General features: G+C 39.9%; 1 protein-coding gene across 1 annotated transcript; it reads right to left on the bottom strand.

Annotated features, from left to right (window-relative positions):
- Nucleotides 1–1,059: 1,059 nt before the first annotated feature.
- Nucleotides 1,060–26,098, bottom strand: LOC115809177 (desmoglein-2-like). Its single transcript, XM_030770737.1, has 15 exons — nt 26,012–26,098; nt 8,915–9,040; nt 8,453–8,602; nt 7,307–7,448; nt 6,742–6,911; nt 5,981–6,115; nt 5,702–5,887; nt 5,080–5,312; nt 4,777–4,956; nt 4,385–4,527; nt 3,941–4,162; nt 3,128–3,388; nt 2,854–2,978; nt 2,490–2,720; nt 1,060–2,241 (listed from the first exon to the last, which is right to left on the bottom strand). Exons 1-15 carry the CDS (start codon nt 26,096–26,098, stop codon nt 1,060–1,062), a joined length of 3,573 nt encoding a protein of 1,190 aa, XP_030626597.1.
- Between the last annotated feature and the right edge of the window lie 154 nt (nt 26,099–26,252).

Here is a 26,252-nt window from a genome sequence, read left to right as displayed (position 1 = left end):
ATTAATGATGTCATTATCACAGGAAAACAAAGTTTCGATATTTCGTGATAATGGCATAAGTAACTTGAGAGCTCGAGAAAACAAAGAAAAATAACACGTTATCATGAGAAAACGGAATCAAAATTTAAGTGTAAACTGATCTTTTAGGGCTCCTGTAATATTTAAAATCATGCACAATATTGTTTTTAAACTGGACTACAGTATAGTGTAAACTCAGATTTATCTTTTGATCATCATAGGAGAAGCAGCTCTCTGAGATAAACCTAACGAGAGAAAATAGGGGATTTCCCCTCTTTTCTTAACAAACAGACAATTATTCACATTATAATCACTGAATTACTATTTATTGTTAACATCATTTGAAATTCAATTTAAAAAGTATAAAAGCCCCCCCCCCCGGGGATTTTTACACATCATTTATATATTTTTGAAAATATATTTTTGAAAGTCACTTCCACCAATATTGACTACAATCAGGATTACCATACATTGCTTTGACAGATACAAGTTAACAATGGAAAAACAACTTTCAAAAGGTTTCATCCTAAATCACATGAAGAAAAGACCCCCCCCCCCCCAAAAAAAAACAATCACAAAAAATACAGCAAAAACATAAACTTCAAAGGCACAAACATCCTTGTGTTATCTCTGGCAAGTGAACATAATGTGGCCACCTTGCTGATGCTACAGAGCAGGATATCTTTGACAAAGAAATACCATTCTATCCATAAAAAGCTGAAATAACCCCATCTTATGAATTCTGATCTACAGAAACCCATCTGTAAGTTAAACTTGAATATAAAAAAAAAAAGTGATTGACACTTGTGCTACATAAAATAAAATACCCCAAATACCTAAATCTACTGTATTTTGAAGGAAGTAGCTTCATTTTCGACTGACTTATGAGGGCTGATAGCAAACCTCAAGGAAATGTTCCACTTGTGTTGCTGTGATGGTGGAGTTGAAGAGAAAGAATGGTGATGGTTGTAGTGATGGGCACAACCTAAGGCCACTCTTAAATTACCACCCATTTACAGAACTGGAAGAGACAACCTTGTCTCACCCTACTATTACTGATTTCACTGGTGCGTTGACTTGCACTGAATTGCCATTCTGACTGACCTGCCTTTCCACCAAAACCACATTCTCTTTGCTACTCTGTCCCTGAAATTGGAATGAACTCAAAGCTACTGGACTAAGAGGCAAAGGACTCATCATTACTGGGCTGTGAATGATAGGTCCTGCACTTTCGACAAGTGCCGGACAAGACCTGCCTGAACTTTCGACGAGGGCCACGCTATTTTGATGACTCATGTGAACTAGCCCCTTATTTGACCCTCTTAGCTCCTCCCCCATGACCACATGCCCCAGTCCCATACCGATTCCTGAGATGACTGACATTTCACCATTTTTAAGGGTCTCACTGTGAAGGCCAGAAATGCCACCCTGTTCTGAAGAGCCATTACTGATCACCAGACCATTAGCTCCCATTGGAGCTCCTTGGATCAGTATGGTTTCACAGGCAGAGGAGGTGGGACTGATGGTGATGTTATTTCCTGAACTTCCAGCAGCGTGAGGTTGAATGGAAGCTCCATTCAGCACATACATTCCCTGTGTTGTCCCACTCAGGGTGGCCTGTGCTGGGACACCACTGTGGACTAGCAGCCCCTCTGCCTGTGGAGCTCCACCCACCACGTACATGCTCTGTCCCAGTGTAACAGGAGGCCTCTCCGCCACCAGGACAGCGCTGGGCACCTGCTGCTCCACCATGTAGTACAGAGGCTGCTGCTGCTGGAGAACAAGCACCTGGCCAGTGTTGACGTTGGGCAGGGTGGCTGACCGGTTTTCTTGCACTACCAATTTGTCTTCCACTACCGTGTTGTCTTCCACTACCGTGTTGTCTTGGACTACCGTGTTTCTTTCTTGTCTCTCCACATGCGTCTCCATTGACATGCTGTTGACAGTGTTCATGTTCATTTCCACAGAAACCGCTGCAGCGGCAGGCACAGGGTTGGGCTTTGGTGGTGGAGGGGCAGAGACCTCTGTGTAGATTTCAGATCCACTGCATATCTCAGCCAGGGTGACAAACTTTGGGCCCAGGTTGTCAAGGAACTGGAGGTCGTCCTGTGTGTCGAGGAGACTGCAGCAGCCAATAGAGCCAACGAGAGAACCTTGACCTTCAAACTCATACACTTGCTGACTGTCATTCAAAGGGACTTTTTCTGCCATTATATACGACTTCTGCAACAAGGCAAAGTGAAAATAGTCTCTCAGTTTATCTTGTGAACATAGTAAGTATACTGGTCGAATACAGAAACAGAAAAGTATTTGCTAAGTGTGTGATAAGATGCTTGAAGGATGAGCTAGACAGCAGTGATAAACAGAGGTGACAGAACAGTTTTCTTTAGAGTGTAACACAAGACATAAAGCTGATTAAACTAGCTGAGGCCTACGCCATTAATTTACGGTGAGAAGAGGGCCCTACATACCTCTGTGAAATGTTGCTCCAGGAATGCATCAGGCAGAGTTATGTCTGTTCCCCCTAGATACGGGGACTCTCTCTGGAGACTATAATTCATCAGCATGGGTTCTGTCTGGTCATAGTCAAAGGTGTCGTCCCGGACGAAAGCAGAGCATATGGGGTTCACGTTGGCACTTTGGATGGCAGCGAATTCCCCTCCAACAGAAGTTACTACTGGTACACTCATCAATGGCACCTCCTGAAGACAGCAACACATCAGTCATGCCTCACATCCTTCTGAGCTTTGTTCTCACAATATAAGACAAATATGGTGCTCCTTAAGCAGAAGCTTTTTCTCAGAAATAAAAAAAGGAATAAATTGAGAGTCTCACTCTGTCCTCTCCTTGGCCCTCAGTGTGGTAGGAAATCAAATGCTCCTTTGTATCAAATGGCAGGTCAGTGAATTCTCCTGCAATATTACTCCAGCCATTACAGCTTAACAGGAGGACAGGCACCACTGAGAATGAAAATGTAATGAACTGAGAAAGCAGTAGCAGTAGAAACTGCAGAGCACTGTCACATTACACAAAAGTTTACGTAGGAAGAGAATTCTCATTTGGCTACTAACAACATTTCTTGAGATAACCTGGTTGAATGTTCACTCACAGAGTAGGACCAAGAATCCTAGAATCAATGCGCCGATTCCTGCTTTTCCAAAAGTGGACGATTTATCTCTTGCTGTTCCAATGACGCTTCCAGCTTGCACTTGAACATCACAAGTATTGTTTTCTGCTGAACAATCACATGACTGGATTTGGAGGACCTGTTTGTCAGGGCAGGCCACGCCCTGATTGTCTGCTATTTCGAGGGTGACTGTGTAGTAACCAGGCCATAAATCTTCCTTAGGCCGCAGTGCAGCAGTTTCATCTGAATATTTAAAAGAGCATTGTAAAATTTGGTATTCAAATACCGTACATCTTTCATCAACCTGGTAATGCAGGCTTCATTCAGAAAAGTTGTTTGTAAACATAACTATAATGCTTCTACAAACACTTATGACCCAAGAGAGGACCCTACGCTGGTTAATCAAGTTCTGGTTTTTAAGGCTTGGAGTAAACTAATTAATCAAAAGGACTGACATAGAATGCTGTGAATATATATTTTTTTGGGGGGGGGGGGGGCACCAGATTAGCCAACCAGTTAAATTGTTTTGAAATTAAATACCTAATTTACATGCTATGCCTCAGGACATGTTGAACTCCTTAAAATGAAGTATTCCAGTTTCTGGATTGTTCATCTGTGTTTTCAGTGAAATATTACTATTATGCAGAATATCCTGGTAGTTTAGTAAGTGTGGCTTAAATAAGAATGCTTTTCACAATTTTTGCTGAGTGTCATCCAAACCAACCAACCAACCAATCAAACAAACAAACAAATAAACAAACACAAAAAACAAACAAACAAAGAAAACCATATTACCACTTGTCTGCTGCAAATCCCATTTTCCATTGGTCTCCCCATCAATGAGAGTGAACTTTAAGGGGGGACCATTAGGATGTCCATCCGTATCCTTGGCTGTTATAGTCACAATCTTTGTGTTGGTGCAGACATTTTGCAGCTCAGTGGTCAACCTTGGACAGTTATCATTGACATCTTCCACCTGCAGTGCTATTGTCCCTGTAGCCGTCCTCAGTGACAAATCTATAATGGGAAATAAGAGTCAGTCTTTAACATGAACAGGTTGTGAAGGCCAGTTTTTTTTTTAAACAATATTTTACAATGACAAGTTTTTACAATGACAGTGATTGAACACTGTCTGAGAGGAATTCTGTTTTTTTCAGTATCACTGAAATTGTTTCTAACACATTTCTGGGGAAACCTGGGAAGGAAAGAAAAAAAATCACGTTTAAGCGTTGAGTTCACCTTCCGTTATGCAGAAGATCTCGGCGTTGTATGTTCCATTCACAACATAGGGGGACTCTCGATCGGGCAGTTTGATGAGTTTAATGTCAGCCGTATCCCCGTCTATTGATATCCAGTTGTCTGGGTCATATCCTTTAGCGTATCTATGAAATCAAATACAAAGCATGTTAGAGCCCAAAAATGAACACAAAACAGGGAAATAAGTATGAAACTGTGTCTCTTGACTTTTGAACTTGTTTAACCAACGCAATCAAATTGTGTAACGATGCACATAATGAAAATACTCCCCTGAACCCTTTTTTTTTTTTTTTGGTTTAAGATCAAGATATGAGGCAGTATCTGGATGGTATTTGCCATGTTGTCATAACATGTTTGAGCGATCAGCTTCTCACCTAACATTCTCTGCATCCTCACCAGTGTCCCCGTTCTGGGCTTTGTAGGCACCCAGACTTGTGGGTAGAGTGTTTTTCCCACTGTTTTCAGACACAGGTATAGGTTTGACACTTGGCCGGAACTTTGGGCCATCTGGAAGGTTGTTCACTAAGATCTTCACCGGGTAGCTCTTACGCTTAACACTCACACTAGAATTTTTGCCAGAACTTTGCCAGCCTGAGCTGCCTCCACTTGCCCCACTTGGTCTTACACCGGTTCCCATTCCCGTTCCCGGGCCACCTCCTCCGCTTCCCGGGCCACCTCCTCCTCCACCTCCTCCACTTCCTGAGCTACCTCCTCCTCCTCCACCACCTCCACTTCCCGGGCCACCTCCTCCACTTCCTGAGCCACCTCCTCCTCCTCCTCCTCCTCCACCACCTCCACTCCCCCCTCCTGATCCTCCACCAGCTCCAGCTCCTGCTCCTGCTCCTAAAGGAGCTTTGTTCTTAACAGCCAGTCCTATGTCGATTGATTTGACTGTCTCGTAATCAACTGGCTGCAAACAAGAGAAAAATCGGTTTGGCAGTGCTGTGGTAGAGACCATTCATTATTATATGCATATCATATATGCTCTTTTTTCCTTCAGGAGCTGTTGATTTTTTTCCCCAGCCATCCTCTGATTACGAATATGTTGAAAGATATGACAGGATCTTAATGGGTACAATAATGAGATACGGGCAGAACGTGATTCAGGGCCAGAACCTTGAGACGCTTTCAGAATCTTGATCTTTCTGTTCTTGGTACATCACAATTCTGTACTGTCTTGTGGATCACACAAAAGTAAACAGATTCTTTTCTATTGCCATAGAACCTGCTACTTTGCCCCTTTACCATATCCCATCTCTGTCATCATATCAACCAACTGATATGAACTCTGTTACTGACCTTGACAATATACAGTACTCCTTCATTTGTTCTGGGATCCGTTTCAATTTTAAAAATGCCGTCTTCATTCCCCGACGTGATCTCAAACTCGGCGAGCCAGTTATCCGTATGGTCTTCATCTAAGTCTATTGTTTTCACACGCAACACCTCCATGTTGGCTGTGTTCTCATCCACTCTCCCTGTGTACTGAAGAACAGAGAACCCATTATAGATCATTCTACACCAGGACTACCCTCATTCCAATCTGTCTGATGTATTTGGCGCCCTAGTTTGGCTTACCTCTTCCTTCTCCAGCACTGGCATGTTGTCATTGATGTCCAGAATGTTTATTCTGAGAGTCTTTGTGTCTGAGTTGCTGTCTTTTCCTCCATCCATATCTTCTACTCTCAGTGTTAGAATGTAGAAGTCTTGGGTCTATTGAAAAGAGATGTGCGTTACTTTAACTCGTTCTCTGTTTTCTTTTTTCTTGAAGCAATTGAGAAATTCTTGTTACATCCTCATAGATATTTCAAGCCATTTCTTGAAAATGTCATATGACATATGAAAATTCAAAAAGAGACACAAGAGTTCAAAAGTATCTGAATAACCAGGCTCCGTTTCAGTTCTGTGACACTGACTCCTTCACCCTCCCAACAGGACTGTGTGTTGAAGCAATGCGAAGTAAACATTAAATGAATGGCCTCATCAAAGCTGACATTCACATTGGTATTTAAGTAACAAAAAGCATTGAGGAGACCAGGAGCCAGTCATCTACATATTCTAAATCCTTTATTTTCACCTGGTCAGCGGGTTTGTACTCCTAATCACTATAGAGTTTTAGCTTTTTGAAGGAGACCAGGGCAAACAGACCAGGACGTTTTCTGTCTGACACACAGTGCGGGCCTGCAGAAATGTGTCCAGCAGAGCACATACTGGGTTTTGTCAACTGTGTTTGCCTCTGTTCCAACAGTCGCCCAGCTGCCAGTTTACTTTCACAGTCAACTTACCCCCCCCCCCCCCCCACACACACACACACACACACACAGATGGGACATATGTACCTCTCTATCAAGATTTGTCTCCTTGACAAGTATCTTTCCAGTGTCTCTATCAATTGAAAACATGCGATTTTGATCATCGGGCTCCTGCTTCACTATGGAGTATGCCAGTTTAGTGTGAGGAGTGTTTGCTTTGTCGTTATCTGTAGCCTGAACTTGAAGAACAAATGTTCCTGTGGATTAAAACAGAACACTTTTGTAAAATACACAAATAGGCTTTCACATGACACAACATGACATCCACCACCACTAACAGAAAGCCTTAAGGCAGAGGGTGACTCCACCCTGACATTTGCTTTGTCCAATGGAAGTTCCTCTTGCATTTGTAGCTTGGAGCCATTGAAGTGACATAAAACACATTCATGTTCTCAGTTAATCTGTTTGATGTCTTCCTTGCCAAAATAATAGTACCAAAGCACTACGCACTATACCATACTATATATACTACAAATAATATACCATTTGAGGATTAGTGCTTCTCCTGGGTATTTCTCTTTTCATCTGAGGTACCGGTGGATGTATTTGGACATTGAGAGTACATGATAATACTGAATTAAAAGGAACTTACCCTGAGGGCTGGACTCATAAACATTTGCTACATTTGTGTGGTCAAAAACAGGGGCACAGTCATTTTGGTCCTCCACCTCAATAGAAAAGCTAATGTCTTCTTCAGCTATGGAACCATTCTTGTACCATGCAATACCTGTCAGCTGCAAAAACCCCAAACAAACAAACAAAAAAACCCTGAATGTTTGACAACAATTTGCATTGAATATCTTGAAATTATTTTTATGCTCACATTTTTGAAAATGACCCCCCCCCCTCCCTCTCTCTCTCTCTGTGTGTGTGTGTGTGTGTGTGAGTGTGTGTGTGTGTGAGTGTGTGTGTGTGTGTGTGTGTGTGTGTGAGTGTGTGTGTGTGTGAGTGTGTGTGTGTGTGTGTGTGTGTGTGAGTGTGTGTGTGTGTGTGTGTGTGTGTGTGAGTGCGTGTGTGTGTGTGTGTGTGTGTGAGTGTGTGTGTGTGTGTGTGTGTGAGTGTGTGTGTGTGTGTGTGTGAGTGTGTGTGTGTGTGTGTGTGTGTGTGTGTGTGAGTGTGTGTGTGTGTGTGAGTGTGTGTGTGTGTGTGTGTGTGTGTGTGATTGTGTGTGTGTGTGAGTGTGTGTGTGTGTGTGTGTGTGTGTGAGTGTGTGTGTGTGTGTGTGTGTGTATGTGTGTGTGTGTGTGTGTGTGTGTGTATGAGTGTGTGTGTGTGTGTGTGTGTGTGTGTGTGTGTGTGAGTGTGTGTGTGTGTGTGTGTGTGTGAGCATATGCATGCGCACCATTTCTTTTTGTGATGTCGTGTGGACCACCTGTCCCCATGAAGATTTAAATATGGTAAGTCATGGTTTTAGGGGGGTTTCAGTTGAGGGGTACCAACAGCTTTAAATGTTTTTGTTTTCCTATAAGATGTTTTTATTGGTAAAACAAAATGTCAAAATATTCCTTTGATTAATGTTAGGGTTAGGGTTATAGTTAGGTTATTATTCTTTGGTTACAGTAAAGTAGTAGTTAATAAAAATTACCCACTACGATAAAAATACAAACTTGTTCTGGTCTAGAAACAGTGGAACACATATTCCTCGTGTGTGTGTGTGTGTGTGTGTGTGTGTGTGAGAGAGAGAGAGAGGGGCGGGGAGGGGGATAGGTTCAGAGAACAGAGAATGTTGTATACGAACTACGTATTTCTCCTTTTTCTCTCGATCAAGGATTCCAGTGATACGGACAAGTCCTGTAGATGGTTCCACGACAAACAGGTTCACTGGTTCCTGGTTAGCCCCGGGTCCCTTCAAGGTGTAGCGCAGCCCTGTGTCCTTATCTGAGCGGATCTGTTGAGTTTAACATTGGGAACGATCATTCTAATGAGAGGAAGCAAGACTCCATGGATAATTCTAACAAGTGGAACGTTCGCCCATTTAACTGCTGTTACAGCGTGATTTTATTAACTATGGCACCGTTGGTGTCTCTGCTCACAGACTCACAGTCTGTGTCTTGGCTGTTTGATAATGTAATTCAGTAAACACTGTTGAAGGAAGAGTGATTTCTGAGTGACAGTTTGTTTGTATGCGCCAAAACAAAACCAACGACTGGAGAGTGAGGTCTGTTCCACAGAGCGCTCTGTATTTTGTAAGAGTTCGTACCTTGGCAACGTACGGCGCTTTAGTGTAGTCCACATTTTCCGTAAGCGTTCTCGCTGGCGGGACCCACGCTCTTTTGTGCCGCTGTATTTTGGCATGTCTTCCACGTTGCACTTCGTCTGACAAGACCTGAGTGTCATATTTTCAGGACAACATGAGACCAAAACAAATGATTAATTATTAATAACTCTTTTTAGTCTTGACTTAGCGATATGCACCCGCTCTACATTCCATTTATTTTACTGTACAAGACATTTCAGCAGCTGAAGCATCCAAACATTCCCCGGACACTGAATCTGAAAATTTAACGCAGAGGACAGGCATGTGGGAGTGATACTGTTGACTCATATGCTTTAGATATTTCGAATTTTTGCTTTGCTAAAACTCCTGTTGCGCTATTTCTCATTTTGGTGAAGCCCGGTGACTCACGGACTCGTGAGCGAACTATTTAAACAGACAATGCTGATGCTTCTTTTTTCAAGGGAGAAGCTGAAATTTGTCGTTGTTGTTGAATTTTTACATAGCGTGACTTGTAGAAAAACATCAAAAACAAAGCTGGGATTAAAGGTATCAGTTTCCCCATAAAACGTGTCTGAGGTAGAGTACGACCACACTCATACATACATGCATCTGATTTGCATACCCCCTGATTTGCATTTTAGAGTGTGACGAAAACGGGAATACCATATACCTGTTCAGACACATGTCTGAGTTCCAGAGAAGTGCATTCAAATTTAGTGGGACGTTCCCCTGGAAATTCTTATTTTACGGTAAGCTATATGTTTTCACGCCCAGAGACTGAAAACATATACTATAGAGATAAAGTGAAAGTGTATTGTGAACAGTACTCCGCAAAACAGGATTTGAAACTGCACCTACCTCGCGACAAAAACATTTTCAGCCATGCATCAGAGTGACTTTTGAAGATTTTACATAACTTTTATACACTAATGTCTGCTCTTTGTCTGCTCGTCTGTCTGTTCATCTTATGCATGAGAAAATAATTAATCCCACTGTGTAATTAAAAAGAATGAATCTTAAAGCACAACTAATCTCAAAGATGGAATGTGAATAGAATTTCCAGCAGTGAACCATTAATATTGCAACTTTAACATTGTAGACATGTTTTCTTCCATGCATTTGATCCAGTTTGAGTGATTCAGAATGTAGAGTTAGATAACAGATTCAGTCTAGGAAGGGGGGGTTGAGGGTGTGGGGGAATAAAGTTCACACTTTCCACTGACAGTGGACACTTTGCTCTGGGATCTGAGCAATTTCTGCTCTGTGTCATCAGGATTTGAATTTTCATGCAGCACTGGTTCTATGAGTCAATCTGTGTTCATTTATATGTGTGAGTAAAAGTCACCCAATCATCCACCCCATGGTCAAAGATGTGTCAGACCATCTTTGTTAATACTCTTAGACCACTGTTCAACTTATAATAATCTACTGCACTTTTCAGGTTCCCATTCGATTGCCTTAATTCCACAATCCTCTTACACTCTATATGTTTTAGTGCACTGACATTCTATAACTGCATTTAAAAACATATGGATGTGCTCCGTCACTCCAGAATCCTTAAGAAAATATTGTTTCAAAATCTCATACAGTCTGCTTAAACAGACTTCATCTAAAAAAAAAAAAAAAAAAAAAGTATATATATATATGTGTGTGTGTGTATATATATATATATATATATGTGTGTGTGTGTGTGTATGTATGTGTGTATATATATATATATATATATATATATATGTGTGTGTGTGTGTGTGTGTGTGTGTGTGTGTGTGTGTGTGTATGTATGTATGTGTGTATATATATGTGTGTGTGTGTGTGTGTGTGTATGTATGTAGGCTACATATGGGTCATTCTGTGTGAAATCAGACAGAATCCAGGAAAGTGGTGGTGGCAGCACCGTTTTCAGAGTTCGTCTATATAATGTTTGGGTCCCAAAACTAAGTCCTGTGAAATATTAAAATATTTTCTTCAATTCCAATTTTTAAATACTTTTTTGGCCCTTAATATTTTTTTCATTTTTACATTCTCAAAAACGCCTTATCTGGGAGGCCACGTTTGGGCATTAATATCTTGAAAAGTATCATTTCCAGCCTCACCAAACTTTGTAGGATGGAAGACAAACATGTTCTCAGTCTGACTGAACCATTAAAAGTTTGTACTGCATGCATATTAATTTTCTATAAGACCCTAGTTTTGGAAAAAACATGCTAAATTCCCAAACAAGGGTAATATTGAGGGTATTATAAACCCATTTTTTGCACACAAATGGTATCAATCATTCTGTCTTTTCATTATTTTTCTCAATTTTGTGCAAATATTTGAGGTCTCTACCACTAATGGACATGAAGTTATTAAGAATAAAACAAGATGGTAGCATTTTTCAGTCATTTTCATAGGACCATAATGGTCTGTGATGTAGGTGGTAGGAACATGAAAATGTATGTGGAAATAGCTTAATGTATGGTCATTTGGTGCACAAAATGCCAATGTCCTTCTGTTTTTCCTTCATACAAAAATAGACACAGATTTGACAGATATTGTACCTATGTCAGAAACACGTCCATTTCAGGATTAATTTGTTTTTGCTTCAGTATCTCCATGAATCAGTGACTAATGGAACATAGGGATTCCAGTTATCAAGAAAAAAGCGTTATGATTCATTCTTTTTAATCACACCATGGGATTAATTATTTTTTCATGCATCCCTAAGGCGTTTTTGTGGCTATAAAAACACAATAATATCAAGGGCTGAAAAAATATGAAAACAGAATTTGAACAGAAATATTTTACAGGCCTTGGTTTTGGGACCCATTAATGATATAGACAAGGTCTGAACAAATACTGAGACGGTGCTGCAACAGCCTTATCTGATTTGATATGGAATCTCTCACACACACACACACACACACACACAGCCATGTCGTCGTTTACAGGATAAGATAACTATAACGCTTCCATGTACATCAATTTACATCGTACTGATCACTACGGAGCAGAAAGGTGTTGAGAGGGGACCGCCATTAACTGTGTGCATCCTTCTTACCAATGGTTATAACTTTATAACAAAACAATTATTTGCCCACTACTTACTCTCTTTAATAGGGCAAAATACCATGGCACACAACCATTTCTGACATATAAACAATTTGTAACAGTAATAATTGTACGTCTACAAAATTACACCTCCGAACGGCATACTGGGTACAGTTTGCTAGCTAGCCAGGTAATATGACAAGTCTGTTAACCACTGGGAGTGGCACCGTCGTTACGGTAGATTAAAGAACAGAAAACAGAGATGGAGGATGAAAGAAGTGAGACCGGAGATGCACCAGAAGAACTTGTGCCCAGGTTTTAAAAAATCCGACGCAGACAAAAGACTCGTCCACATGTAGCCTGGTAAATCCAAAAAACACAGATTTTATGTAAAAACGTTTCTCCATACACATTATCGTTTTCGTACTGTTTTCCAAACAGCCACAGAGAACGCTGAAACGATTACAGAGCAGCATTGGCTGCATTTAGCTCCTCATGTTTGTTTTGATGTCTCGAACTTTCGCCAGTGCCATGGCAATCGTACCTCATGTTTCTGACACTCTCCGTTTTCCCTGTCCACATTACAACAGAACGCCGCGTTTTCGAAAAATATCGTTTTCGGTGGCGGAAAACACTGCTTTCGTGTGGACGGAAGGGCTATACGGATAAATAATTTTTTCAGATTTACCCGGGTTACTGTGGACCGAAACACTTTGACTATTTTAGGTCAGTTTACAGTGTTTATAGAGCTATCTTAAAATAGTTTGTTTTAAAAAGGAAGCAATGTTAAAATTGTTGGCATTTCTATTTATTTTGAAGTTGTATTTTTACTATGTTGCAGTTTGGCGCCAAGCCTGTAGTAATCAAAGCCTTCATTATATACATAATGAAATTAAAATGTTTTTATACTCTGTGTACTCCTGACAGTAGAATAAGCCACTACAAAATATTTAACGCCCAGCCATGCAAAAATAAATAAATACACTGTGATATCACAAAACCGCCAGAATCTTAAAAAATACTATGATACAAATTTCTGGTCATTCCGCCGAGCACTAATATATATACATACACACACAATATATATATATATACACACACACTCACACACACACACACACACACACACTATATATATATGTGTGTGTGTGTGCGCGCGCACGTATATGTGTGTGTGTGTGTGTATATATATATATATATATATATATATATATATATATATATATATATATATATATATATGTATACACACATGCACAAACACACACACCCTAAGAGGCCACTATATTCAGTCCACTCGTCTAGTGCTGGGTCAGTACTTCCCTTATCTTCCAGAACATCCTGAATGCTCTGGGGCTCAGATTCTATAAAGTGTGAGAAATATTCCTAAGGGATGTTGGTCCATGCTGATACTGCATATCGGAATATTCTTGTTTACCTGATGTGTCCACGTGAACAACCTCATCTCAGCCCAAACATGCTCTGTTGGGTTGCACTTGGGCCAAATGCACTAAAGATACAAATCAAGTAAACTTATTATCATGTTGCTGGAAAAATTCTGAGACAATACATGTTTTCCTCTATGAATCATTGCCCTGGGGGAATTATCTGAAAAGGACATAATATAACACGATGTGGTACGCCTAGTCAACAACAGTCTTGGTATCACAGCATCTAACAAGGGCTTGATTTTTTACTGTAACTCAATTTCCATAGCAAAAAGAGCAACATGCGTGAGTCATATTAAGTTGAATACAAATCACTGCTATATGTCAGGTAAAAAAGGAGGTCTGACATTCAGTAACTTCACTTACAAGTTTCTGAAGTAGCGGAAATTCTAGAAGGTAAAAAAAAGGGGAAAAAAGAGGCCACTTGGTTGGAGCCTGATTTTGAGTTGACTCAGTCATAAACACTGCAAAAATGTCTAACGAGGAAAAAACTAAATCAGAAAAAAGGAACAGTGATGAAAAGTCTGAATTCAGCATCAGGGATAGGTGTGAAACAGAACAGCGACAAAAAACCTCCGTAGAATTGAATGCACTGTATTGTGATTCAGTCCCAACCAAATCTTGTTGTTGTGCGCTTCATAATGGCGGCATTTCCAACGGGGCGGCCATTTGGAAACTGTTTGTGGCAAATGGTAAATGTATGGAATGTGGCATAGAACCAGACGTCTAAGTGGTAGACTCACTGATATGTTCTGAGGAGTTGTCGTTTAGTCTTTATTTTTCTACATCTCGGAGGCTTTTATTGTTGGAGAAAGTGAAAGTAAACCATCATATTGTTTTTGTTCGTTATTGTTTTTGTTGATTAGTCAGTTGGACTGTAATGGTACAGACTGGCATCTCAAAGAAGTCCCTGGATCTGATATAGGCTAAGTATTATGAAGCCATTTGTATTGATCCAGTCTATCCCTTAATGCAAATGTTTATTGAAAATGCTCCTGTATTCTGAGATGGTCATTAACCTTGGGCCAGTTTTATAAGTTCCAGCACAAAGTCCTACCTTTTCTGAACATTCATTACTGGTTTTGAGATATTCATGTTTTGTTTTGCGTTTTTATTATTTTGTCTTGATGTGTTTTGATTAAAACTCCAAACAGTCTACCTTAAATACAACACTCTACCTCATCCAAAACCAGTCATCCTTAAATAAAAACATACCAGCGTTCCATGTTAAAAGCAGCACTTTATACTAGGTTTAAACGATCTGAATCCATCAACAAATTCATTGTTGTGTCATCATCGGTGTGAACACAGCATATATGAATTTACATTATTGGACTCTGTCCTCTTTTTTTTCCTTCACACAGATTACCTAAAGGCGTTTGGTTTTTTGTTTTTTAGCATCTCCTCTTTTTTGTTGGCTTTCATTTTGTTGCGTTGTTACGTTTCCCCCCTACAAATTCATTCTAACTCCTCCACCTAGCCAGTGACAAGAGGAGAGAAACCAATTCCCATCTTTCCTATTCAGGAAAATATTGGTATATCATAAAATATAAACATTTACTTTTCATTTTGGTAGGCACTGGATAATCTACAATCCAGATAGTTCATCTCTTTCTAAAGCAGAGCTCAGCACAGTGCTTGGTAAAAGCTTGACTGATTTTAAACTGAAACCATTTCACCTGCACAGACAGTAAAATCATGCAGATCTATTTGATGGTGAATTTAAAAAGACGAGAAAGAATATTTACACAAGACATGGCAAGAACAGCACAAACATGTTTTAGACAGAGACAACACACAGTTAGTACAGCTCATTGCCTTTGGAATGGACCAAACACACACTTAATATGGTTCATTGCCTTTGGCAGGTACCAAAGTGTGGCATTTACTTACAGCAGCAGAAAAGCAAAGTAGTGCAGTCAGGTGTAGCAGCCTGGAGAGAGACATCCTCCTCTTCTGAGCTGACATGCACACAGAGCAAGAAAATGTGTGTGTCAAAAGTGGTCTGCTGTCGAGACGCTTTTTTCTGACATCTGAAAACTGTGGTGTCTTTGGAGAAGTCAGAAATGAAAGAGCGGATTCTTGAAGTGAGTGCTATATGCTGTTGGTTTTCTGTCAGGGGTGTGGTCTTACACTCACACCCAGGTTTAGGACAGTTAGTTTGCTTACTTGTACCTCTCAAGTATTTTAAGCCCCATGTGTATGCCAAACCACAATACAACACACCCTGCAGTTAAGGTGGCTGCCTGAGAACAGTCAGGGGGGAAAAGAGGTTACGGAGAGAGGACTGGGAAAACAATGGGTTGTTTCTTTGTAGTCATGTTCATGCACACACAAATATGGGCATGCTCGAATGTATGCGCGCGCGCACACACACACACACACACACATACAGAGCACACGGGTCAGGTGGATTAAGCGTGTTTGTTTTAGGTCACATTTGTGACCTGTGTTTTGGTGTTTTGGGTTGGAGGGGGGGCGGCGACGCAAATTCTTATTCATATTACATCTTTTCCATAGAAGGGTTCTCAACAACTAGGACCAATGGATCAAACATTCACTAATGTGTACACTCATGTCTCCTGATGGATTACTTTTTGTAATAAATGAATCACTTTCACAGTTAGATTTCGGTGTCATCAACCAATTCTAGTGTTAAATTATCATCAAAGTCACAATCAATTTCACTACTTTAAACATGTCTTTGTCAAAGTGCACCACCAGAGATGGCATATTAATATTTAACCATAATTTTTTTTAATAAATCCAAATTGTCAAGATGTTTGTTTGTTTGTTTGTTTGTTTGTTTTTAACTTCGTTCGACATACGGCGGTGCTTTATATTTCTCATTTTTCTGAAATATGGCGACACAAGAATGAACATTTTTTGGTGGCCTTGCTGATACATTATTTTGAAAAGGGGTAGCTGGAATCTGTCGCCGTGGTCAGATTTTCAGATTGCGTTGGCCAGTAGAGATACATCCAAAACAACATTTGATCTCGTGATTACAGGTATCACGCTCCCCCTGAGATGTGCCTGGGGGCGGAGATTGTCACATCACCTTATGCAAAATACATATAGACATCTAATTTGCATATTAGAGTTGAACAAACAAAATTCTTGGGATAGTATAAAAAAAAAAAAAGATCTATATATATATACATACACACACATACACACATATATAGGTCAAGTGTCATAATTTGTAATTTGATGGCTGAGAAGTGCACTACCCATAGATAAGATTGTGTGAAGTTTCCTGCTGAACGGCTATGTTAGACAGAATGATACAATATGAGCCAAAACTCCAATGTGACACCTCACCTGCCTGCCAGAGAGAGCCACATGTACACGTACACATCAGAATGATACTTGGGGAATTGGCAGAAGGTTTGTACGCTTTTTTAAACAGGTTTTTAGGTCTTCTATACATTGATGACTTTCACATCAGATAGGTGATGGAGGAATGCAAATATATCACAAGAACAGAAACACTAAGTCACCGAAATTCGTCACTGAAGGGCGAAAAAATGTCTCCTCCATCTGTCAGTTCATTTTTCTGTTCGTGACGACAAAACGATCGTCTCATAGATGAATGCGAATATAATTAAACTTATAGTGTAACTCATTTTATGGTTATAATTAATCTTATAGTATAATCATCTGATAGATGGACGTGAATATGATTTTTCAACATTAATATTGCAACTTTGAAATTTTAGACATTTTTTTCTATGTATTTGAGCCTGATTTGATCCAGTTTGAGTGATTCAGAATGTAGAGTTAGATAACAGATGCAGTCTAGGAAGGGGGGGTTGAGGGTGTGGGGGAATAAAGTTCACACTTTCCACTGACAGTGGACACTTTGCTCTGGGATCTGAGCAATTTCTGCTCTGTGTCATCAGGATTTGAACTTTCATGCAGCACTGGTTCTATGAGTCAATCTGTGTTCATTTATATGTGTGAGTAAAAGTCACCCAATCATCCACCCCATGGTCTTTGTGTCAGACCATCTTTGTTAATACTCTTTAATCTGGGAACATGGTCATAGACCACTGTTCAATTTATAATCTATATTAATCTACTGCACTTTTCAGGTTCCAATTCGATTGCCTTATTACCACTACAGCCCTCTTACACTCTATATGTTTTAGTGCACTGACATTCATTCTATAACTGCATTTAAAAACATATGGATGTGCTCCGTCACTTAAACGGACTTTCTCTTTCTCTCTATGTATATACTCTCTCTATATCTATCTATCTATCTATCTATCTATCTATCTATCTATCTATCTATCTATCTATCTATCTATCTATCTATTCACTATATTCGGTCCACTCATGCTGGGTCAGAACTTCCCTTATCTTCCAGAACATCCTGAATGCTTTGGGGCTCAGATTCTATAAAGTGTGAGAAATATTCCTAAGGGATGTTGGTCCATGCTGATACTGCATATCGGAATATTCTTGTTCACCTGATGTGTCCACGTGAACAACCTCATCTCAGCCCAGACATGCTCTGTTGGGTTGCACTTGGGGCAACTGCACTAAAGATGCAAATCAAGTGAACTTATTATCATGTTGCTGGAAAAATTCTGAGACAATACATGTTCTCCTCTATGAATCATTGCCCTGGGGGAATTATCTGAAAAGGACATAATATAACATGATGTGGTACGCCTAGTCAACAACAGTCTTGGTATCACAGCATCTAACAAGGGCTTGATTTTTTACTGTAATTCAATTTCCATAGCAAAAAGAGCAACATGCGTGAGTCATATTAAGTTGAATACAAATCACTGCTATATGTCAGGTAAAAAAGGAGGTCTGACATTCAGTAACTTCACTTACAAGTTTCTGAAGTAGCGGAAATTCTAGAAGGTAAAAAAAAGGGGAAAAAAGAGGCCACTTGGTTGGAGCCTGATTTTGAGTTGACTCAGTCATAAACACTGCAAAAATGTCTAAGGGGGAAAAACTAAATCAGAAAAAAGGAACAGTGATTAAAAGTCTGAATTCAGCATCAGGGATAGGTGTGAAACAGAACAGCTACAAAAAACCTCCGTAGAATTGAATGCACTGTATTGTGATTCAGTCTCAACCAAATCTTGTTGTTGTGCACTTCATAATGGCGGCATTTCCCACGGGGCGGCCATTTGGAAACTGTTTGTGGCAAATGGTAAATGTATGGAATGTGGGATAGAACCAGATGTCTAAGTGGTAGAGTCACTGATATGTTCTGACGAGTTGTCGTTCAGTCTTTATTTTTCTACATCTCGGAGGCTTTTATTGTTGGAGAAAGTGAAAGTAAACTATCATCATATATTGTTTTTGTTTGTTATTGTTTTTGTTGATTAGTCAGTTGGACTGTAATGGTATAGACTGGCATCTCAAAGAAGTCCCTGGATCTGATATAGGCTAAGTATTATGAAGCCATTTGTATTGATCCAGTCTATCCCTTAATGCAAATGTTGTTTACTGAAAATGCTCCTGTATTCTGAAATGGCCACACCCTCTCACAGGGACTGAAGAGTTGGGTTTTTAAACTCCAGCACAAAGTCATAGTCATTCTTCTTTTGTCCCTAGGTGCCACAAGATCCGAACATTCATCACTGGTTTGGAGATATTCATCTGTTGTGTTTGATTTCTGTTATGTTTTGTTTTCATTTTGAACTAGCGTTTTATACCATTTTTTTATCAGATCTAAATCCATGAACAAATTCATTGTTGTGTCATTGTCAGTGTGAACACAGTATATAAATACAGAATATCTGACTAAGCTTATTCTCGGTGACATAAGTATGTTTTTTTTTAATCTTTTCTTTTCTTTTCTTTTCTTTTCTTTTCTTTTTAAATCATTTATTAACTGCACATCATGTCTGCTCACCTTACAAGTTCATTCTTGCTCCTCCTAACCAGTGCTGAAAAGAGGAAAACCCACACACACACACACACACACACACACACACACACACACACACACCAAATGAATGTGTGAGAAATGTGGTTCGGAGTCAAGAGGCCATCTTGTTGACATTTACATGATGTGATGTCTTTAGGGAAGTCAAGAATGAAAAGCCACATTCTTAAGGTCATTGCTACATGCCTTTTGTCTGTCAAACCACAGTAAAACACACCCTACAGTTAAGGTGACTGAAAACAGTGAGGGGGGAAAAGAGGTTACGGAGAGAGGACTGGAAAAAACAGGGGGTTGTCTTAGGTAATCACACATACACACACACACACACATACACACACACAGGTCAGGTGGTTTAAGTGTTTCTGTTTTGGGTAAATTCATACTCATATTACATCTTTTCCATAGAAGGGTTTTGAACAACTATGACTAATGAATCAAACATTCACTAATGTGTACACTCATGTCTCCTGAAGGATTACACTGTAACAAAATGCTTTAAGAAAACAGCCAAATTCTGACAGTAACATACAGTTTCCCATTAAATCGGTATTATACTGTAGAAAACAATGCATTCTGGGCGATGTTTCTGGGCAGCTTGCTGTTTCCCGTAAAATACTGCAGTATACTGTGAATTGTGCTGCATTATGGAGGTGATGACAGAGTCTGCTACAGAGAGGCCCCGTGAATACAGAACGCTACTGTACTTCTAGCAGAGACACACTGAGCAGGAAGTCATGAAGCCAACTCTGGACTTTCTTTTCGAGGATTATCCATCTAAATCCTGCACTGTATGAGCAAATCATACAGCAAGTTGAAATAAATTTGATCTGTCTGGCAATGCTTGCTTAATATCGTCATCTTTAAACAAACTCCGACTGATCAGTAACGTAACTAAGCTACACTCAAACAACTTAACAGAGGCATGTGTTTTATTACCAAAATAGAGATATGTTTGTATACGCTGCCCAGCCGCTCGGAGCCTCTGGAGGCAGTGTAATGATGTGGGGTTGCTTCAGGTGGTCAGGCCCAGGCCCAGCAACATTATGTGGAGATAAAATGAAGTCAGCTGAGCACCTGAATATACTGAATCACCAGATTATCCCATAAATGGATTCTTTCCTCCCTGATGCATATTCCAGGACGACAATGCCAAGATTTACCAGGCTCAGGCTGTGAAAGTCAAGTCAAGTCTAGTCAGGTCAGGTCAGGTCAGGTCAGTCAAGTCTAGTCAAGTGTAAGAGTGGTTCTTGGAGCACGAGGAATCATTTTTACGTATGAATTGGTCCTGACCTTATTCCCGTTGAAAATCTTTGGGATGTGCTGGAGAAGACTTTACGGAGTGGTTAGATTCTCCCGACGTCAACAAGATCTCAGCCAAAAATTAATGACACCCTGGAGGGAAATAAATGTTATTATGTTGCATAAGGTTGTTGAAACAATGCCGCTGTCAATGCGTGCTATGATCAAAGCTAAAGCCGGTCCAACGAAATATTAGTGTGTGTGACTTTTTTTTGGCCAGGCAGTGTTATATAAATGTATTGTGTTATGTTTCCTCTGCCCTCAGCTTATGTGCCCCAACACAGCCCAGACAGAGCTTAACAAGACTCTAGTAAGTAGTCAGGACACTGCTGACTCTTATAATAATAATAATAATAATAATACTAATAATAACAAGAATAATAATATAAATGTATTTAGAGCCCAGTATCACTATTTATAATCTCAAAGGGTTTACATGTCTATAACCAAGTGAGATCAAAATTATATTATGCATAGGTTCGAGAAAATAGATAAGCCTTTAGTCTGGTTTTAAAGGTATGGAGAGAGTTTGCCTCCCAACTTCTGTAGGTAAACCATTCCAGAGGAAGGGAGAGCGGTAGGAAAAGGCTCGGTTGCCAGCGGACTTCTTTTTAATTCTTGGAATGACTAATGGTCCAGAATCTTGAGAGCACAGGGTGCAAGGGTGTAATTAAGTCAGACAGGTAGGAAGGCGCAAGCCCATGTAAAATTTTATATGTTAATAAGAGGACCTTAAAATCTGCCCTTGCATGAATTGGGAGCCAGTGAAGGGAAGCCAGGACAGGTGAAATGTGGTCAGACTTCCTCGTTCTGGTCAGGATTCTGGCAGCAGCATTCTGGACCAGCTGAAGACTATTGATACTAGAGGCAGGCAGGCCAGAGTAAAGAACATTCCAGTAATTGAGGCGAGACGTGACGAATGCGTGAACAATGGTTTCTGCATCAGCCATACTTAGAAAGGGCTTAATTTTAGCAATGTTACGGAGGTGATAAAAGGCAGTTTTGGTTGTGTTCTTGATATGAGTGACTAGCGAAAGACTCGAGTCAAAAATCACACCAAGGTTTTTAGCTGATGCTTATATGTAGGGGGACCAATGACAAGCATTTCAGTCTTGCCTGTGTTAAGCATCAGGAAATTTGAAGACATCCAAGCCTTAATAGCACAAAGATACGCCATAAGGTTAGCCTATTCAGAGCGGTCATTGTGCTGGATATGTAAGAAAATCTGAGTATCGTCAGCATAACAATGGAAGTTAATGTTGTAACTACGAATAATGTCACCCAAAGTGAGCATGTAGAAAATAGAAGAGGGCCAAGACTTGATCCCTGAGGAACACCACAGTTAAGCTCACATTATTCAGGGATCACATTATTGTAGTGGACACACTGCTTTCTCTCAGAGAGATAAGATTTAAACCAAGAGAGCGGCAGGCCACGAATGCCAATTTGGTTTAGCAGGCGCTTCAACAGTATAGTGTTTAGTGTCAAATGCTGCACTCAGATCAAGCAGAATAAAAACAGAAGTAGCACCAGCATCCATGGCTAATAAATGATCATTAGTTACTCTAGTAAGTGCAGTTTCAGTAGAGTGAAAACACCTGAAGACTGACTGAAATATTTCAAACAGACTGTTAGAGGACATATGGGCTATCAGCTTAGCAGCTACAATTTTTTCAAGTGTTTTTGAAAGAAATTGGAGATTAGAGATCGGGCTACAATTATTTAAGGCTTCAGGGTCAAGGTTTGTTTTTTTAAGTAAAGGCCTGATCACGGCTGTTTCAAAAGAGGAGGGTAAAACACCAGATTTATGTGATTTATCTAGAAGATTTAACATTGTTGGGCCGAGAACCGAGAAAAGCTCTATGTAAACTGTAGCAGGTAGGGGATCAAGGGGACAAGAGGCAGAGTGCACCAGTTTGGACAGTGCGTCTAGAGAGATCGGGTTAAACTGAGTGAAAGGGTGCACATCATGATTAATCTCAGGCGCATTGACGGAGAGCGTGCAGGCAGGCTGATTTGATAAATTAATTTGAATATTACGACAAATTAATTCTATTTTGCGAGAAAAATTCAACAAAACCATTTGCAGTAAAAGGGCTAGGTTGAGGGGATTGATTCTGGGTAAGTTTAGATACTGTGTCAAAAAGGAACCTGGGGGTATATGCGAATTTGGCTGTGTGGAGAGCGCGTTTATAATCTGTCAGGCAGCTGTGCCAGGCGAGGTGGAAAATCTCTAGTTTGATTGCCTGCCAGTTTCGTTCCACACCCGGTTTCATTATTAAACCAAGGCATTGGGTGATATTTTTAATAGTTAATGGTGCTATCATATCTAGCACATTACGGAGGGTAGAATTTATGCTGTCCGTCAAGTCGTTCAAAGATCTTTGCTGATCATTGAAAGAGTTGAGAGCAGTAGGAAGCAGATCAGCGAGCACAGCAGTGGTGGAAGCATTAACGCGACGGCAGCTACGAACCGCGGTAGAGACAACTGGCGTGGACGGAAGAGTTACTTGGAAAGTAATAAGAAAATGGTCTGAGAGGGCAGCGGAGTAAGGAGAGATGACAGCGTGAGAGATATCTATTCTAGACTAAGATCTAAAGTGTTGCCATTGGAATGAGTTGGTTCGTGGACATATTGGTTAAAGCCAAAAGTGTCTATGATAGCTGTAAAAGCTTTATTACGAAAATCAGAACTGTTATTTATATGGATATTAAAGTCCCCAAGGATTTTATCCACTCTAGTTAGAATAACAGAGATAAATTCAGAAAACTCATCTAGAAATTGACTATAGGGCCCCGGGGGACGATAGAGCACTACTGTGAGAAAAGATGAGGTAGTGCAGGATTACTTCACGGAGAGCAGCTCAAAGGAGGCAAAATGAGGAAAACTAAGGGTGTTAGGAGATTTAGTGTGATTTAGTGATTTAGTATTATAGTATTATATATTTAGTATTATAGATTAGAGCTACACCCCCACCTTTCTTTGCTGCCCTAGTAGGCTAAGATCACTGATCAGGTCGCTAACCAGCAATGCCTGATGTTAAAGCAATCTGATATTGATCAAGCCTAGTGTTACTGGGCTAACAGTGATCATGTTGGAGGTAGGAGTCAGTTGAATAGAAACTAAACTGCTACGAAATATGATCTGTCTTACTGTAGGCTGAAATGAGCTACGTGAGTGTGACTACATGGTACACTAATGGGAAATATTTCATTACTAGCTGTAGACATAGTCACATTAGTCTTAACATTGTGTTCATTACGTGTTCATTTCTTATTCTACCATAATAAGAATTTTTTAAATTCTTTCTTGGTTTCTCTGGAAGTGTTTAGTTAGTACAAACAAATCTCATTTCATTCATTCAGGTGGAGCACGTTGACAGGGTTACAATGCAGTCATTCAATGAATTGTTTGTCTGGGTGTATGTTGCAGCAGTCATCTGAACTTTCCATACTGTGACTGGAGAGTACAGCAGTAATGTTAACTTTTTTATAATTATTTTGTAGGAGAGGTTGATTTCTGCGATACTCACAGTGGCAAGATGCATCACTCCCCCATGCACCAACTGAACTTATATTTTCTAAGTCCCTTCTTTTCCATAGAATGTTCTTACTGCTGCATTTTAGTTAACTAAATAATTCAGCATCTATATGTTGTATAGAATATCACATTAACATTGCTAATCAAGCTTACAGTGAAGGCAGAGCTGAATTCATAGTAATTGGCTGTCATCAATACTGCCAGTATTGCCAGTATTACTCTATTTACAAAAATGATTACATGGCAATGTAGTTGGGATTATGGTGAAATTCCATTGTTAATATAAAAAAAAACCCAATATTGCACTGGCTATCCTGCTGCCAGTAGTCTACTGTTAATCTACATGACAATCTTTTACAGTGTACTTTGAATTATAAATGAATAATTTTCTGATAAACTTTGTGTGTGTTTGTGGATAGGGGTAATCAGACTTAGATTTTACACTCTATCAACATGTTTATAGAGATGATCCTCAGTGCACAGTACAGAGCCTGGAAAGAGTTCTGCTGAAAGCAGAGTCTCATCTGGAACATCAACATCCAAATATGACCTAACGAACGTCTGCCACCCAGTCCGGACTGGGTTTATGCATGCGGCGGGTAAAACTCCACACTTCCCAGCTTGATTTTTGTAAAGTTCGTTTATTGTTTATTGTGCAACCAAATGGAAATACATTGGTAACAACAATTAAATTTAATTGAAGAAAAAAATATGGTTCTGTGACAACCCCTACATAACAGTCATAATGATTGTTTCCACTGAAAAAAAAATCTACAAAGCATTACATTTAAAACATGAAGACGGTGAAAACCATCAGGAAAAATATGACATCTGTGTCATTGTACATTTAGTTCCGTTCCCCAAACATGTTCTCTTGACTTTTCATCTCATGTCTGTCAACTGTGCCAAAAGTCCCAAGATTTAATAATAATAATTAAAAAAAACCTTTTGAAGGAGTCACATAAAAGAAAATGTGCAACTGTTTGTTGAGAAGTAGCAAACACCACGACGAAATGTGGCAGTGCGTAAGAACCTGCTCCCATGAAGAACAAGAAGAACATTCCATTTCTCTGAGCAATTACGATCAATAATGCTTTTGTCACCTGTCCTAGACTCATTAAAAGCGTAATTATTTTTCTATGTGCCCTGCGGTAGTTCTGGGGAAACTTGTATGAACAAATTCCTGGAACTGAAAGAAAATACAAGAGAAGAAACCACACCCAGGATCACCTTACTTTTAACATGTTTCTGCACGCAGAATGCATTCATATACAACGTATAGAACGGAGTTAAAAGAACAGGAAGCTCCGCCCAGCACATTCAGCTTAAGAGACAAAGAGGTTTTAACAGTCCCACACGTACATTCACCGGTGCATGGAGAAAGAAGCCCAGCCATCAGACACGCTCTCAAGGCCAGAGGGGTTTACAGTTTCCCTACCACCGTGTTTTATTTACTTGCTTTTGTTTGTTTGTTTTTGTCTAGGGCAACTGCCTTTTCCTCTTAAGAGCCGAAGACAGTGAGGGGGCAGTTTTCAAACGTGATAGCAAAGTTGTATTTGTTTTGACAGATCAAAAGAAATGGTGTACTCATCTGACAATTACAGATGAGAATAAACACCACCTCACTACACACACACACACACACACACACACACACACACACACGCACACACACACACACTAGGGATGTGCATCTCCATCACTGAGGCCAATGAAACAGTTCAAAGAGGAGGAATCAATCTAAATACAATATTATTGGTCACAAATTATCGGGTACTTTTCTAAATAATAAAGGCATAGGGCCTCTACCAATAATGATACGTAAATAAATCGGATTTTACCGACGCAAAGAAGTTAGACACGATACATCCCAAGTTCATCCCAAACTGTATTGCGGTGCACACTTTTTTAATCAGGGCCAATCGCATCGTAAACGTTTATGCCAGTGCACCTATACGAATCGGTGAATCTTTCCGTCCCTAACACACACACACACACAAAAAGTGTTCACTTTTCAGAAAACAAATAGGAGAAAGCAAAACTCCTCAGTGCAAAACCATGTTACGTTACAATGAACAAAGA

The sequence above is a fragment of the Chanos chanos genome, chromosome 4, assembly GCF_902362185.1.
Source record: "Chanos chanos chromosome 4, fChaCha1.1, whole genome shotgun sequence".
Lineage (NCBI taxonomy): Eukaryota > Metazoa > Chordata > Actinopteri > Gonorynchiformes > Chanidae > Chanos > Chanos chanos.
Note: the sequence above shows the minus strand (reverse complement) of the source record. Positions and strands in the feature narration are given on the sequence as shown.

Coding starts and splice junctions, on each gene's coding strand:
- LOC115809177 (XM_030770737.1), bottom strand. CDS start 26,098: ATGCGATTGGCCCTGATTAAAAAAGTGTGCACCGCAATACAGTTTGGG. Junction 6,116..6,741: donor AGACAAATCTTGATAGAGAG/GTACATATGTCC, acceptor TCTTTTCAATAG/ACCCAAGACTTCTACATTCT. Junction 2,721..2,853: donor AGGGCCAAGGAGAGGACAGA/GTGAGACTCTCA, acceptor TGCTGTCTTCAG/GAGGTGCCATTGATGAGTGT.